The sequence below is a fragment of the Neoarius graeffei genome, chromosome 26 (genome assembly GCF_027579695.1).
Source record: "Neoarius graeffei isolate fNeoGra1 chromosome 26, fNeoGra1.pri, whole genome shotgun sequence".
Lineage (NCBI taxonomy): Eukaryota > Metazoa > Chordata > Actinopteri > Siluriformes > Ariidae > Neoarius > Neoarius graeffei.
In genome coordinates, this window is record NC_083594.1 from 6,524,368 (window position 1) to 6,542,104 (window position 17,737).

Consider the following 17,737-nt stretch of genomic DNA (forward strand, 5'->3'; position numbering starts at 1 on the left):
CCAGGAGACGAAAGAGGAGGAGGAGCTATATGACGTCAGCGAAAGATCCTTCCTCCTAACTTACCAGTTTGTTGATGCGACAGGTGTTCAGTTTGTCATTATTTTTTATATATATATATATATATATATATATATATATATATATATATATATATATATAAAAAAATCTCCTTCTCACCCCCGGCGGGGGGGTGGTATCCATGTCATCCTCAAGCTCGGGTCCTCTACCAGAGGCCTGGGAGTTTGAGGGTTCTGCGCAGTATCTTCGATGTTCCTAGGACTGCGCTCTTCTGGACTGAGGCTTCAGATGTTGTTCCTGGGATTTGCTGGAGCCACTCTCCCAGTTTGGGGGTTACTGCCCCAAGTGCCCCCACTACCACGGGGACCACGCAACCCTTGACCTTCCACATCCGTTCCAGCTGCTCTTTCAACCCTTGATACTTCTCAAGTTTCTCATGTTCCTTCTTCCTGATGTTGGTGTCAGCTGGGATCGCCACATCTATCACCACCACCCTCTTCTGCTCTTTGTCCACCACCACTATGTCCGGTTGGTTTGTCAGTCTGGAAGCTGAAGTCCCACAGAACCTTGGCCCTGTTGTTCTCAGCCACCTTCTGTGGTATGGCCCATTGGGACTTGGGTACTTCTATTCCATACTGGTTGCAGATGTTCCTGTATACTATCCCAGCCACTTGGTTGTGCCTCTCCATGTACGCTGATCCAGCTAGCATCTTACATCCTGCTACTATGTGCTGGACTGTTTCAGGGGCTTTTTTGCACAGTCTGCATCTTGGGTCTGATCTACTCTGGTAGATCCTGGCCTCTATGGCTCTTGTGCTTATGGCCTGTTCTTGTGCTGCCATGATTAGTGCCTCTGTGCTGTCTGTCAGTCCTGCATTATCCAGCCACTGGTAGGATTTCTTGATATCAGCCACTTCCTCTATCTGACGGTGGTACATGCCATGTAGGGGTTTGTCTCTCCAGGTTGTCTGTTCCTCCTCCTCCTCTGCACTCTCGTCAGGGTTCTGCTGCCTGAGACATTCACTTAGCAGTTCATCCTTTGGGGCCATCTTTCTGATGTATTCTCGGATTTTCGATGTTTCATCCTGGACCGTGGTCTTGATGCTCACTAGCCCTCGGCCTCCCTCTTTCCGCTTAGTGTATAGTCTCAGGGTGCTGGACTTGGGGTGGAACCCTCCATGCATGGTGAGGAGCTTTCTAGTCTTGATATGTGGCTTCTATCTCCTCCTTTGGCCAGTTTATGATACCAGCGGGGTATCTGATGACTGGTAGTGCGTACATGTTGATGGCTCGGACCTTGTTCTTACCATTTCAGCTGACTTTTCAGGATCTGCCTCACTCTCTGGAGGTATTTGGCTGTGGTTGGCTTCCTTGTGGCTTCTTCATGGTTTCCATTAGCCTGTGGGATGCCAAGGTACTTGTATATTAGTATAGTACAAGGTGTGTGTGTGTGTGTGTATATATATATATATATATATATATATATATATATATATATATATAAAAATATTAATTATGCCTTCGCGTTGTGTTGCCGGCTTTTGCTCCAAAACCCACAAGGATGGGCTAAGTTTATTCAAGTTTCCCAGAGATCCCAAGCTGCATGCGAAGTGGGTGAAGCAAGTCAGGCGCACTCATGACAAGTGGGAGCCCTCACCAACATCCGTCCTGTGCTCTGAACACTTCGATTTGGATTGTTTTGACACCCTTCCCAGCTTAAAAGAATCTCTTGGGTGTTCAGTTCAGCACAAACGTGTGTTACTACCATCAGCAGTGCCTACACAGTGTTGCCAGATTGGGAGGTTTCCCACCCAGTTGGGCAGTTTCAAGTGCATTTTGGTGGGTTTTGAACATATTTTGGGCTGGAAAACGTCAGCAGTATCTGTTGCCAGATACTGCTGAAGTTTTCCAGCCCAAAATATGTTCAAAACCCACCAAAATGCACTTGAAACCGCCCAACTGGGCAGGAAACCTCCCAATCTGGCAACACTGCCAGTATTCCGGAGGGGGTCTACTAGTAGCTATGCCGGATCCAAAGACAGTCCTCCTGTCAGAACATGTCTTGTGAAACGACACAAGATAAAGGTACGTAGAGCTATAGATTCTACATGATAATCATAAAGTCGGCGTGATATCAGTCATGTATTTGCTTGTGAAAGCTTGCGGCTTTCATGTAACTGCCGCCTAGCAACGAGAGGCAAAGGGTAAAGAGGGTAGGCCATCATAGATTCTATTCGGAAGAGATCAACACAATTCTAGGCTCCCAGAAGAGGAAGAGCTAGCACTAGAGAGTTCACCAGCGTTTTCATGCGCCATTTCCATTGAGTAGAACCAGAGTAGAACAGCCAGTGAACCGCAGCGTGTTCTCCCGCTGACGTCACAACGTGGCCACGAGCCACGGACCCAGTTTTCTTGCGCTGTACAATTAAAAGTTGGATATTCGCGTAACAACAGCTTCTTTTCACGTAATTATAACAGAAATCTAACATGTTTGCCATGTTGTATAGTTTATTTAAGAAATTGCATAGAGTCATGTTCGTGTCATCAGCCCTTTAAGAAAAGAGATCCTGAAATTAAGATCTTTTAAATGATTTCAATATTATGGATTTTTTTTGTTTTTATTTATTTATTTTTTACTTGTAGAACCCCCCCAAACTCGAGTGGCATTCTCACAGCACCATAAAAGCAGATTAATTGATTTTTTTGCAAGTCGATGAGCTCAAGCTAGCTGTGTGTTCTCCTGCGTCTTTGCTGCTCAGGTGCACCGTCGCGTGTTAATGGTTGAGGACGCTGGTTAATAATGAAACGGCTGAACCTGCGTGCAATAACTGGAGCCAAGAGGCATTTCAACACCACCATGAATAATTTTGTAGCCACACAGTCACTAATGATCCTAAAATGATCTGATGTCACTGTGCTGAGTTTGATCCCTTCTTCCTTCTTTCCTCTTTTTCTTCCTTCTTTCTTCTTCGCCCTTCTCTTTCCTCTTTCTTCTACTTCTTCCTTCTTTTATTCCACTTGTCAGTGTTTGAAAACTTTTATAGGGTTTGTTTTTGGAGTTTTCTGAGATCAGGTTGAGTGCTGCTGCCTCATAGTCTTCGAAAAAAAAAAATTTCTGAACACTGAAATAAAGGTACTTTTTTTGTTGTTCTGGTTGCTGAATTGTTCCCATTTAGCGTGTCTTTTACAACCCCGATTCCAAAAAAAGTTGGGACAAAGTACAAATTGTAAATAAAAACGGAATGCAATGATGTGGAAGTTTCAAAATTCCATATTTTATTCAGAATAGAACATAGATGGCATATCAAATGTTTAAACTGAGAAAATGTATCATTTAAAGAGAAAAATTAGATTTTAAATTTCATGACAACAACACATCTCAAAGTTGGGACAAGGCCATGTTTACCACTGTGAGACATCCCCTTTTCTCTTTACAACAGTCTGTAAACGTCTGGGGACTGAGGAGACAAGTTGCTCAAGTTTAGGGATAGGAATGTTAACCCATTCTTGTCTAATGTAGGATTCTAGTTGCTCAACTGTCTTAGGTCTTTTTTGTCCTATCTTCCGTTTTATGATGCGCCAAATGTTTTCTATGGGTGAAAGCTCTGGACTGCAGGCTGGCCAGTTCAGTACCCGGACCCTTCTTCTACGCAGCCATGATGCTGTAATTGATGCAGTATGTGGTTTGGCATTGTCATGTTGGAAAATGCAAGGTCTTCCCTGAAAGAGACGTCGTCTGGATGGGAGCATATGTTGCTCTAGAACCTGGATATACCTTTCAGCATCGATGGTGTCTTTCCAGATGTGTAAGCTGCCCATGCCACACACACTAATGCAACCCCATACCATCAGAGATGCAGGCTTCTGAACTGAGCACTGATAACAACTTGGGTCGTCCTTCTCCTCTTTAGTCCGAATGACACGGCGTCCCTGATTTCCATAAAGAACTTCAAATTTTGATTCGTCTGACCACAGAACAGTTTTCCACTTTGCCACAGTCCATTTTAAATGAGCCTTGGCCCAGAGAAGACGTCTGCGCTTCCGGATCATGTTTAGATACGGCTTCTTCTTTGAACTATAGAGTTTTAGCTGGCAACGGCGGATGGCACGGTGAATTGTGTTCACAGATGATGTTCTCTGGAAATATTCCTGAGCCCATTTTGTGATTTCCAATACAGAAGCATGCCTGTATGTGATGCAGTGCCGTCTAAGGGCCCGAAGATCACGGGCACCCAGTATGGTTTTCCGGCCTTGACCCTTACGCACAGATTCTTCCAGATTCTCTGAATCTTTTGATGATATTATGCAATGTAGATGATATGTTCAAACTCTTTGCAATTTTACACTGTCGAACTCCTTTCTGATATTGCTCCACTATTTGTCGGCGCAGAATTAGGGGGATTGGTGATCCTCTTCCCATCTTTACTTCTGAGAGCCGCTGCCACTCCAAGATGCTCTTTTTATACCCAGTCATGTTAATGACCTATTGCCAATTGACCTAATGAGTTGCAATTTGGTCCTCCAGCTGTTCCTTTTTTGTACCTTTAACTTTTCCAGCCTCTTATTGCCCCTGTCCCAACTTTTTTGAGATGTGTTGCTGTCATGAAATTTCAAAATGTCTCACTTTCGACATTTGATATGTTGTCTATGTTCTATTGTGAATACAATATCAGTTTTTGAGATTTGTAAATTATTGCATTCCGTTTTTATTTACAATTTGTACTTTGTCCCAACTTTTTTGGAATCGGGGTTGTACAATTAATCAGCTTTTAGAGCGAACATACAATGATAAACGGACATCATTAGTCCTAAAGGTCTGATTTTATACCGTGAATGATTTTTAAAGGTGATCTAATATAAAATTTTAGATGGAAAGAAATAATGGTGCCCTTAATGACACAAAGGCAGCGACAACAACTTAAAGTACTTTTTATTTCTGAGCGTGTGCTTTCAGTGGTGTAATGAAATGTACTAATGTTCCCTGTACGTGTGTAACGTGTGAATGATGCTCGTTAACGTCCCAGACAGAAAACATTCTCGTACTAAAAGGAAAAACTAACAGATGCTATCCGTAATTCTGGACTAAAAGTACCAAACTGCTTTTCCTTGCCACAGACCTCATACCATCAAGGACATCTTTCTTTTGTACCTTTTTAAGCTCTGTAACCACAGTAACTCTGACCAGTGTGGAGACGAGGAGGAGAACTCTGAGATTTCTCCGAGTCGTGATGGAAAGCCAATGCTTCAGATTGTTTAGGCACCACGTTCATAATGTTTCTAGAACATGAGGAGATTTCATCTGTTCTCTGTTGTGAAAATGTATGCAGTACTGTACAAAAGTCTTGGCACCCTTATACATTTATCAAGCCAGTACAAAACTATGCGAGATTTCCGGACATTAGTTTTCCAGCATAAAATTTGTAAGTCGGTAAAGAAAGCAGCATGTTGTGTAAAAGAGAGACTCCCCTCCGCACAAAAATAACAGTTGAAGTCTCCAGTGGAGCTGTGGCTGGTTCTGGATGATGTTCAGTAAAACTTTTAGCCGGTTTCCTTATCAAACTGAAAAAACACACACACTGTACCAGACACTTTTTTTTTTTTAAAGCAAAGGGTCATGACACTAAATATTGCCTCGTTTATTACCATTTGCTGCTTGTTATAGTATTTATTTTAATGCAGAAACATTTTAATTTCATTATTTTTGAAGGTCTCGTTCTTGCTGTCCAGCATCTTCGCATGTGCCTAGGACTTGCACAGTACTGTGTGTGTGTATAAAATATATTTGTTTTTAAAATGTGCACATGAGATCATTTGTCATTTTAAACCATCTTAGACATTTCTTTCCTCTATCTGTGATGGATGGAGCAATTGAGCGTGTATTGAAGACTGTTTAGAATTTTTTTTTTTTCCTCATCCGTTTTCTCAGCTTGCAGTTCTTTTATGATTTCTTTTGTTGTTCTCTGAATGTACTGAACTGACTTGAAGCATTGTACAGATCCGTATGTTTCTCTTAATCTCAACATTACTGTTTTTGGATGAGACTGGACCGGTTCCCGGTAGGCTCACTGTCGGATGCGTGACCACCGGAGAGCGCTTTAGATTTGCAGCGAAGAGCCCAGGTGACACTGAAGGGACTGTAAATACTGTGAAATATTGTGAAATAGATGACACTGTACTGTAAAATGACCCTTTCGACTTCAGCAAGAGAGCTGAAGAGAGTAATTTAACATTTTTGTTCTTAAGTTTCCATTAAAAATGTGCTGTCTGAATGAAACTTGTCATTTTAATCATTTCCGGTTGAATTAGTGCTGATGAATACCACTAAACTGATGTACAGTGGTGATCTTGTGAATATATTAATATCTGTATCAGCAAAGAGCATTAACCCATAGATTTGTCTGAAAATTCAATTATAGTGATTTTTTTATTCTTATTATGAAACTACAATTAATTAAACAGTGCTATCTTATTACATGTTAATTTAAATGAATGAATGAATACCACCACCATGATTAATATTTATAACTTTTTTTAACTTACATTTTTTTTAATTGTATATAAATTATTAAATCAACAAAATAAAAAAAATGTATAAAGTAGAGTAAAAAGTCTCTGTCAGCCAACAACCAATCTGTCCAAAAGGATCCAGAGGATACCACGGGTCCCAGCAGTGTAGATATAAATAATGTAGAATAGAAACATTTCACTCTGACACCCAACTTTTGAACATTTATTAAAAATTTATTCTCTACAAACGTTTTGACCTTTTTCAGTGTCATAAAAACTTGTTTTTTATGACACTGAAGAAGGCCGAAATGTTTGTCGAGAAAATATATATACTACAGTTCAAAAGTTTGGGGTCACCCAGACAATTTTGTGTTTTCCATGAAAAGTCACACTTTTATTTCCCACCATAAGTTGTAAAATGAATAGAAAATATAGTCAAGACATTTGTCTGGCCATTTTGAGCATTTAATCGACCCCACAAATGTGATGCTCCAGAAACTCAATCTGCTCAAAGGAAGGTCAGTTTTATAGCTTCTCTAAAGAGCTCAACTGTTTTCAGCTGTGCTAACATGATTGTACAAGGGTTTTCTAATCATCCATTAGCCTTCTGAGGCAATGAGCAAACACATTGTACCATTAGAACACTGGAGTGAGAGTTGCTGGAAATGGGCCTCTATACACCTATGGAGATATTGCACCAAAAACCAGACATTTGCAGCTAGAATAGTCATTTACCACATTAGCAATGTATAGAGTGGATTTCTGATTAGTTTAAAGTGATCTTCATTGAAAAGAACAGTGCTTTTCTTTCAAAAATAAGGAAATTTCAAAGTGACCCCAAACTTTTGAACGGTAGTATATATCTATCTCACACTTTCAAAGCTATGTAAATATCAGTCATACTAATTCAGGCCAATCTCATAACACAATTTCATTCCAGGTTTTAGAAATGTGTAACAGATATGTGATATGTTGGATACTTTTGTATGTGGCCCAGTATCCCTATTTCTACCTAGGGTGGTTGGGGATGATGATGGCAAGTGATCCAGAGAAGTGCGAGATTGTTGAAGGAAAGGAAAGTTTGTTTATAGCTGCTATAATGTAAGTAATGGTGATGATTACTTCTCTCATGGATGTTCGACAAGCTTAAAAGTAACTAACTGGGTAAAAGTATGATATTTGTTTGCTGCTGTTGTGGTAGGTATAAGAGGAATAAAACACTTCAGGATGTGCCGTTTATAAGAAAATAATCAACTTTAAGGTGATAAGAGTAAGTTAGCTTCATTACACCACCTTGTCGTTGATTTTCCTACACTGCCGCAACATTGTTTTATTCCTTACCTCGAATACATTAAAGTTTGTTAAAGTTGATTTTTTTTCCATAGTTGTAGTGTTAAAATTATGACATTCATAAAAAAAATATATAAATCCTTGAATCCTACATGGTTCCTTATCATTCTTGGTTTCATATGAAGGAGAAAAGTGTTGGATTGGTGCATGTGTTCCTTTAGTAGGGTTTCATCCTTGAACTTTTGCCCGTCTCCTCTGCCTCATGACCTGCATTCACTCCCTGTGGCTCGGAAAGTGATCACGGGAAGTCTACTATTGAGGATATCCTGAATCAAACACACACAGCCTAGAGTTTTCAAGGCTAAGTCAGAGTCATGCTTGTGTTTTTTACTTTTTTCCCTTAGCGTGAGATCGCAGCCTTGATCGACCATCAGTGTAAATTTTCAGTAATGAAGGAAATTCTTTAAGAAAAGTTAAAGTGCATTTAAACCACAGCGCTGATGAGACCTTGCTGCTGATCAGTCTTAAGTTGTTTTTTTTTGGGGGGGGGGGGGGGGGGGGCTATTTATTTTATTTGTATGACTTTGCTCATATCCAGTGAAATGTGGATAGAATAAATGATCACGCACTCTGATTGATTGGCTACTCTACTACTAGGATATCAGTTCATATACCATGAGTAGAGAAAAACAATGTCAGAGTGCATCGTCAAATATATCACTTTATCTAGTTGATTTTATAAATTATTAAATCAACAATTTATAAATAAAATATCAAGGCTAAGTCAGAGAAACAGAAATGGCTAAAATAATATTTTTCCCCTCCCCCAATATCTCTCGTTCCACCCTCCAGTCCAGGAGGTGGTGGTAATGCACCTTTAAGTTGGTTTGCCAACTGCTTAAAAAAAAAACCTAAAGGAAAAAAAATGGAGTGTCTTGCTGAAAACAACCGAGGACGAAATAATTCTACTTGAAAACAAACCCCCAAAAATACAAAAAAAGCAACAAAATATGGAATGAAAGTATTTGATGGGGGCAGCATGGTGGTGTAGTGGTTAGCGCTGTCGCCTCACGGCAAGAAGGTCCGGGTTCGAGCCCCGTGGCCGACGAGGGCCTTTCTGTGCGGAGTTTGCATGTTCTCCCCGTGTCCGCGTGGGTTTCCTCCGGGTGCTCCGGTTTCCCCCACAGTCCAAAGACATGCAGGTTAGGTTAACTGGTGACTCTAAATTGAGCGTAGGTGTGAATGTGAGTATGAATGGTTGTCTATGTGTCAGCCCTGTGATGACCTGGCGACTTGTCCAGGGTGTACCCCGCCTTTCACCCGTAGTCAGCTGGGATAGGCTCCAGCTTGCCTGCGACCCTGTAGAACAGGATAAAGCAGCTAGAGATAATGAGATGAGTATTTGATGGTAAGAACATTTTAAATTCTATTTTTATTATGATTGCATTGTTCACAAATTGCTCCTGTCGGTTTGTTTATGTTCCAAGTGGAAATGATTTTGTCAGACGTTTTGTATAAAGTTTTTATTTATAAAATTTGCGAAAAATAAATAAATGCCCTGTTTCTTAAAATCCAGTGAATGTGGATAGAAGTGTTATTCTACTTAATCTCACTGTACATGGATTATAGACAACTCTGTGCTACGCGACTCATCAGCTCATGTACGACTTGATTTCGTGGAATAACTGCTAAATAGTTAAGAACTTCGACATGCTGACGTCTATGACAGGCGTGCCACAAACTGATTTTGTAAAAATTTCTGCGAGATGTTATTTATTTCTTTAACATTAACACTGGAGACTCCTTCCATCAAAGCTTTGGAACAGTCTCAAGTTAAAGCCGTAACGTCACATTTTCTTGAAGTTTCTTAGAGAAAATAAGAGTTGGAGGACAAAAGGACGGTTTACAGCTGCTATACTGGGAGTGAACACAGGAACAAGCTTGTTTACAACATTGAAGGTAACTATAAATGGATAAAATGTAATTTTAATCGTTGATGAATCACTTCAGGAAGTGGTGCTGGTGGTGGTATTATTATTGAAAAGTCAGTCATTGACTTCAGTGTGCTCCACTCACTCTCACTGATTGTTTTCCTCACCATTTGGACATTTAAAGTTTTCATCGAAACACTGAACTCTAAACTTATTCTATTAAACACGTTTTAATTAAAGAAAAACCACGAATCGAATCTGACTGCAAAAAAGGAACAATTATTTTATTAAAACCTCAAAACAAAAACATACAGGGAAAATATACACCTTTTAACTTATACACTTTTATTTAAAAAAAAAGTCTATAATCTATATTTACAACAGCTGATTTTTTTTCTCTCCCCCAACACTATTCAATTCATAACTTTCCCCCTAAAATCTGATTTTACAGGTAAGATACAAACTGTATCCATTTCTATTTTAAATTATGTACACAATTCCAGCATGTTTGTTTTATATGCCAGCTAATGATAGACCATTCTCTGTTTGTTTTATTCCTCAATCTCATTTCAGCTTAAAAAAAAAAAAAAGCATTAAAAAGGCAGTTATAAGTGTCAAATAGCTGGCATGGTCATGAGCTGTGAGGTGGAATGATCATTCAAGAAATCAAATAGTTATAAACGTAAACGCAAGCCCACGCTACAGGGTGTGTATACACACCCACACCCACCAAACGGAATGATGGGGACAAAGCAAGATGGAGCCAGATGCATTACTGCTCACATTCCTTTAGAACGGTTATTGATACCGCTCAGGTTTATAGACGTGTATATTTTTACATTATATAGGTGCTCATTTTGCTTTTTTTTCCCTTTCTCTCTCTCAAAGTGCATTTTTCTGCACACCCTGTGTATCTCACATGGGTAGGACTTAATACGCATTTGAGGTCAATACCACTCCAAAACAGCAGAGGGCGCAATCAACTTGTGGATATTCTCAGAAATAAAAGGTACCAAACTGCATTATTCCTTGCTTTTTTTTTTTTTTTTAGAATTGTGGTACTATGAAGGTGTGGTACATCTTTTTGTACCTTCTTTGAGTTTTTTTTTTTTTTAAATAATTTAACTTAAACGTGCTCAGCCATGAAAAGTCATACAAGTGAATTAAATAAAACTGCATGAGGTACAAATGGTACCAAGCCAAGAACAAGGAAAAGTAGTTTGGTACCTTTTTGTTTCTGAAAGTGTACACACACTCAGATTTTGGCTAGAACTCTTACAGTGGTGAATACGAAGCTTACTTTTTAATAATTAAAAAAAAAAACTGTTTTTAAATTCCCTTTTCCTTCCCTGATCAGTATCTGTAACTATTTATCTTTCACCACTCCAGGCGTGGAAAGTACCGCATTCGGCTCTGAACAGGAACTCTAACTTAAGGCAGGGGAAGTGTTTACCGGAAAGCCTTGGTGGGTGACGTTAACAATGGTAATAACAACAAACAATATTTTAAACATTTTAAAACGTCGTCAACTCCAAGACAATATTCTTACATCACTGTTTCAGTGTCTCAGTATTTCAGCAGGATTAAACACTGATTAGAAATGAAAAGTAATCATGTGATTTTAGCACTTATATACACAAACATTTTAGAACAAGGCTGCTGGAAACATTTTTAAAGTAGATTATTTTTATTTTTTTAATATGTAAACTTATTTAATGAATCCCACCCATGGATTTCATTGCTGAAAAAAATTGACGCAGCTTGGCACAAGCAGCTCAAAATAAAAACTAACACACAGGCTGAGCTGGTCAAACTGGTAGACCAGTTGCTCTGTGCCAACTCGTTGTTTATTTTTTTCACCGATTCCACTGATCATTCAACGTCTGAGGTGAAAGCAATTTTCTGAATGCCTTACTGTCACGATTCCTCAAAAATAACTTGTAGGAATTGCGAAGCTGGTTGTTTGGCTAGAACGCTTGTTTTGGCAGCTTGTGTCGCGCACGCTATTGAGGTATTTCACCTGACGTCACAGGGTCACGTGACGCCCCGGTGTCCGCCATTTTGGACGGCAAGCTAGCTAATGTCAACAACAGTAGCTGGTATGTTACTGTAGCAATGTTTACGTTCAGTCATTTGGATGACTGTTAAAACCTTTCAGTCTCAAGTTTTTCCTTTACTGGATTTACTAGTTTACTGAGCCAGCCAGCCCCGGAGCGCTAGCCGGCCAGCCAGACCCGGAGCGCGCTCAGTAAACTAGTAAATACAGTAAAGGAAAAACTTATAACGGGCCATGTCTCAACAGACTAAGAAGTTATTTCAATGACATTTAATAACATTTTGTTTATCCTGAGGACCGAAAGTAAATGAAAATGTGAACAAATCTTAGCTGTCAGTGAACAATCCTGGTGGAAGCAGGTAAACGTCGTTCTCTAAGCCTGCTAACCTCAATTTTTGCAAATACCTCTCCCTCTGCTCGCCCTGTAAATGCCCTACGTCGCTGGATAGTGAAGGTGTTTTCTGCATCTCGCTCCTTTTTCTTTTATGTTTTTCGTTTGTCGCCTTCCTCGCATTCAAACTGATTCCAGCCGTGCCGTCCAAAATGGCAGCATCACATGACTTGGTCACGTGAGTGAAATACCTCAATAGAGACAGACGTTTAAGATCAGTATTATTGGCAGAACAAACGCAAAGTAAAAGATGCTCTATATCAGGGGTGTAAATCAGTGACACACAAAAATGTATCTGAAAGGTATAAAAAAAAAAAAAGTAAGTAAATGTGGTGATTGTGTAAGTATTCACTGTCTCAGTTTCTCTGAAAACCTTCAATTTGGTTCTTTTGCGTCCGATTTAAAATAATAATAATAATTCCAGCTGTAGCATAGTATTTTCTTGCTAGCGGAGTCCATAGCCCTGAGTTTACTGCCCTATTTTGCCCCTAGTGGATTTTATTTTCAAACGTTTCACTTGTCTGCAAGATCATTTTAATTTCGAAAACGGATTCTAAAAGCAGTACGTTTGGGCCGTAAGCGCGACACCCCGGCTCCTCGTTCGTTACAGAAAGTCAGAAGATTTTAGCCTTGTAGCTCCAGTGCAAAACTAAATCAAATACATCTCAGTTGATCGGCCGCGTCTGAGGTAAATGAAGCATGTTTAATCTGAATTTTGATTGATTTCAGTGTATTCGGCCCAAAATGAGCATGTTTGCTCCCGTTTCCATTAAAGTTAACTCCGTTACTCTTGGTGTAAGTGTTACACATTGACAGGACAGATTTAGCGTAAACGACACCGCTGAGCCTGATTTCCCAGTGTTCATCTACTGCACATATGCGCATTACTTCCTATGATGTCATCTGCATTTCCTTTTAAAGCTCTTTTCAGTGAAGGAAAAAAGTGCAGTACTGAAGGACTGTCAAATATATTTATTATTTTGATTATTTTTAAATAACTAGCTTTTTTTTTTTCCCCCCATTAAGCCGTCCCTCAACATTGTCCTCGCCGCTGGCATAAAGTAGTCAAGGAAAAGCAAAAGATTCACTCCGTGAGCAGGTCGCCTCCAAAAAGCCGAACATTTCACCTCACAGCACCCCATTCACTTGTGTCAGTCAGTGAGGACTACCAGCTCGCCCTCGCTGCGCTCTCCTGCGTCGCTCTCTTCTCCCTCGCTGTATGGCGGTTTGGAACGGGGCTCATCCGGCTCCTCTGGGCCACGTGGGGCTTGGGGTGGCTCGAGGGAACGAGGGAGGTAGTGCTCCATAAGGGAAGGGTGTAGAGGCAGGGTCATGGACATGGGTTTGGTGGAGTACGGAGCCTCGGCTGTGGAGTAGTGCAGCTGATTCTGATCTGACTGACTGCGAGGTAGAGAAGAGAATTGACCGCTTGTTAGAGGTTCATTAAAGTAAATATAAGCAGATGAAAATATACACATGGTGTTCTTTATTTGGTAGGGAATTGCAATTGTTGGCCTGGTTGTTCATTTTGCTTTTTTTTTTTTAAATAAAAGTTAAAGGCATGGAACCAAACTAGTAATCAGGATATGTGATTTACGTCGGTCCCCATGATTTGCTCACCCGGGTGGGTACGAGGTGCGCTGCTCCTGCCTGCGGCTCTTCATCATGGCTTTGTACTCGCCCACGCGCAGCCGCCTGCCCTCTACGATGCACGTGCGCTTCGGTCGGGGCTTGTACTTGTAGTCGGGGTAACGCTCCAGGTGCTGTCTGCTCAGCCGCGCCTGCTCCTCATAGTACGGCTGCTTCTCCTGGTTGGACATGGACTTCCAGCGTGAGCCTACAGGGGGCAATACAGAGGTGCAAGGCACTGATGACAATTATACCACGATACAGGACATGTAGTTAAGGTTTTTGCGAATTAGATATAGGATTGTTGGGTGAGTTGACTTTAATTTTAAAGCTTCGACGTCAAGCTCTTTTTCTCTATTTCTGTCTGTTTCAATTTCAGTAGAATGCTGTATTTTTCTACGTGGATTTAAAAAAAAAAAGATTTTACTACCAAAAACGCATCAGATCTGTCCTGTTTGTCAAGACAGACATAAAAAAAAAAAAGCCACTACTTTCTGCCTCATGTTAGTTTATTTCTTATTCCTGTTTCAGTTGGTCTCTGTGGTTAGAAATTTGTTTGGGGAATATTTCTAGTTTATTTGTGTAGAAATAACGAACAAATTTTTTTTTTTTTTAAATTCTCAGTTCGGGGAAAAAAAAATTATTCAGTTGCTGAAGTTTGATTCAAAGAATTGAATCAAAGAGTTGACTTGTTCATAAATGACTTTCTTTTTAAACTCCAAGTGGGCACTGATTGTAAGACAGTTGCTAAACTGGCCATTCGTATTATTCCCACGTATCTACATGATGATAAATTAAGCTACACAGGGGTGGCCGGGGGGGGGGGGCCGTGGCCACCCCAGGGCCGGACAATAAAATTTATAAAACTGATATGTCCTACGAAATGTTAGTTCCGCCTGCTGGATTTTTGTTCCACCTATTTGGTTTCTGCGGGGATGCATATTACTGTAGCACAAACATTTCACGCGTTCAGGCAGCAGGTGGTATCAGTCATGCTCGAGTCCGATAACACAACAGCCTACAAACTACGTGAACGTGCGATTAATTTGGGATGCAAGTTATTCATCTCTTATACTCTTCAAGTTCTCACTTTGTAGACATACAGTTACAATTCTGTCTTCAGACAATTCAGAGTTTCCAGAAATCTCCACTTTGCCCGGGGTTTTCGAAAGTATCCATTTTCAGTGACTGAAACCTTCGTTTACATGTAAATGCAACCGTATAGATAAATATGCGTCTTTATAGATATCTGGCTACAGTGGGATTTGTGCTGTGTGCACACATAGATAGATAGATAGATAGATAGATAGATAGATAGATAGATAGCAAAACGGTGGTTTTCGACTGTACGACTCAAAAGAGAAAATTACGTCGGCAAGTTCGCTGTCTGTGAATCACTTTGCTCACTCTAACCGCAGAATACAACTTTTAAAGTTAATGTTTGTCTGTTACATGAAAATATAGAGATGTTGTGTGTTACTGGTGGGAGTACACATTGATTAATAATTGTCACACTCATGCATTCTCTCAACACACCCCCCCCCATGCACTACATTTCTATATTTACATGGAACACACTCACTCATACACAACACTTATGCACTCTCTTAACACACTGTCTCTCTCTCTCACACACACAAATTTGTGCACTACATTTCTACATTTACATGTAACATTCATACACTCAACACAGACACACAACTCATGCACTAAATTTTTATATTTAAATGTAACTCATGCACTGTCTTAACTCTCATATATATATATATATATGAACACATGCTTCACTCTCTAAACAGTCTTTCTCTCAGTAACTAAGATACAACTCATGCACTCTCAACACACACACGATGCACTACATTTCTATATTTACATGTAACACACTCACTGGTATACGCAACACTCGTGCACTCTGAACACACACTCACCCACACAGTACATTTCTATATTCATGTATAACACACACGACTTATGCACTTCATTTTTGTATTTACATGTAACATATCTTCTCACACACACACGTGCAATTCGTATACTACAGCTCATCTATATCTACATGCAGTGCACATACTTTCCCCCCCTCTCGCTCTCTCACACACACACACACACACACACCACTCATGCACTACACCTCATCTATGTCATGTTACATCAGTGTAACACTTTCACTCATTCACACACACAGTAACTCAACACATTTAGTTTGTACAGTACTTACAGTAGACAATATCACAACATAGTGTTTACATATGTTGTATGTATGAGTTAAGTATATTGTACAAGTATTTTCCTTTTCCTGAGCAAAGCACTCTTTATTCAAGCGTGACTAATATCCTTACTACTTCCCAGGTGCCTGGGACAGGTGATCTTTTAGTTTTTACTTTCACATTTTAGTAGTGATCGTTAAAATCCTGATGCTTAACTAGAGTAAACAAGTTGGATGGTTTCTTTGTTTTGCAGATGCTTTATGTTACATAAATAAATTAATACATTAATTTCTGACCTCTTGGCTCACATGGGTTTTGTTCATGAGTTAGGCACCAGATACATCAGAATACAGGAAATCAAATCTAGCCAATTCAAAATTTCCTGGGGGAGGACCCCGGAACCCCCCCGGCCCCCTTTGGCCACCCCATGTAAAAAAATCCTGGCTACGCCACTGAAGCTACACGTTAACTGTAAATCTTTAGCTAGTTGTCCAGCAGCATAGCCCAAGTGTAGGTCATAAAAAGAATTCTCCCCGACATCTAATTATTTTTTTAGGGGACCGAAAGCTACTGAATTTGAATTGCAGACTTCCAATTTTATTAATTTCTTAAAAATGGAACAATTAATCTCCACATGGCCCTAAATTCTCTGCTATTTTTTCCTGCTTCACCATGACGCAATACAAGATACTACGTCATGCATCACATCATGTGGTGGGCTTTCCCTGTTCATGCAAGGCATTATGGGATACAAATTTGGAACAGAACAGAAAAGGGGGGCATCGTGGCTCTGTTGGATAAGGCGCCATACCATACATCCAGGGACCCGGGTTTGATTCTGACCTGAGGTCATTTCCCGATCCCTCCCCGTCTCTCTCTCTCCCGCTCATTTCCTGTCATACACTGTCCTATCCGATAAAGGTGAAAAAAGCAAAAAAAAAAAAAAAAGAACAGGAGAGAAAAATGGAGGATGTGAGTGTGTGAATGAAACGTGAAAGACTGATTACAGTAACGGAAAGCGGGAAGAAAAGACGTTATGTTATATACGAAGGAAAGGAAACGCAGGACCAAACTAATAAATATCGGCGCTCAGCGAGCACCTCGGTGTGATCAGCTGTTCGTTTAGCGACAGAATGATGGAACTGTCAGTGCATGCTCAAAGGGAAACCTGCGCATGCGCACACACACGCACGGACTTCCTCTGTCTGCTTGACTGCACGAAGCGAGCGATTTCATGCACGTTATTTGCTCAGGAAATTAAATAACTTCCCAGCTGCAGAACAGCCTGATATTTTGAGAGCTATTACAGAAATAAACATCTATCACAATGACCACATTTCAGAGGGAACTAAATTTCACCGATTTTATGAAATCGAAAGGCCGTCTTGCTTTAAATAAAGTTTAATTTCAGACACATCATTCATATAAGAAATACAATATACACCACATCAGGATTTTATTTTATTTTTTTAAAATGGGGACACTTTTTTTTTTTTGGATGAAATCCCCTTTAACATTCTTCTTCAAGCGCTATTTTACAAGCTTTTCAAGAGGTGCAAAACAAATCAATCATTGAGCTGATAAGATTATAAAGTTGAATAAACTTTTTTTTTTTCCCCCCCCCATTTCGGTTTATTTATTTAGTGCTAAATTATAGCATAGCTAATCCTAGCACTGGGAGTCTGGTGGAATGTATAATTTGATAAA

General features: G+C 40.0%; 1 protein-coding gene across 7 annotated transcripts in view; it reads right to left on the bottom strand.

Moving 5' to 3' along the window:
* Nucleotides 1–10,006: 10,006 nt before the first annotated feature.
* LOC132874277 (transcription factor SOX-13-like) overlaps nt 10,007–17,737 on the bottom strand; it is a 60,855-nt gene continuing 53,124 nt past the window's right edge. For all 7 annotated transcript variants that reach the window (XM_060910327.1, XM_060910326.1, XM_060910321.1 and 4 more), the window contains 2 exons: nt 13,815–14,031; nt 10,007–13,595 (listed from right to left, as the gene is read on the bottom strand). In XM_060910327.1, the coding sequence (XP_060766310.1) occupies nt 13,346–13,595; nt 13,815–14,031 (467 nt within the window). In that variant the 3' untranslated portion in view covers nt 10,007–13,345. The remainder of the gene's footprint in view (nt 13,596–13,814; nt 14,032–17,737) is intronic.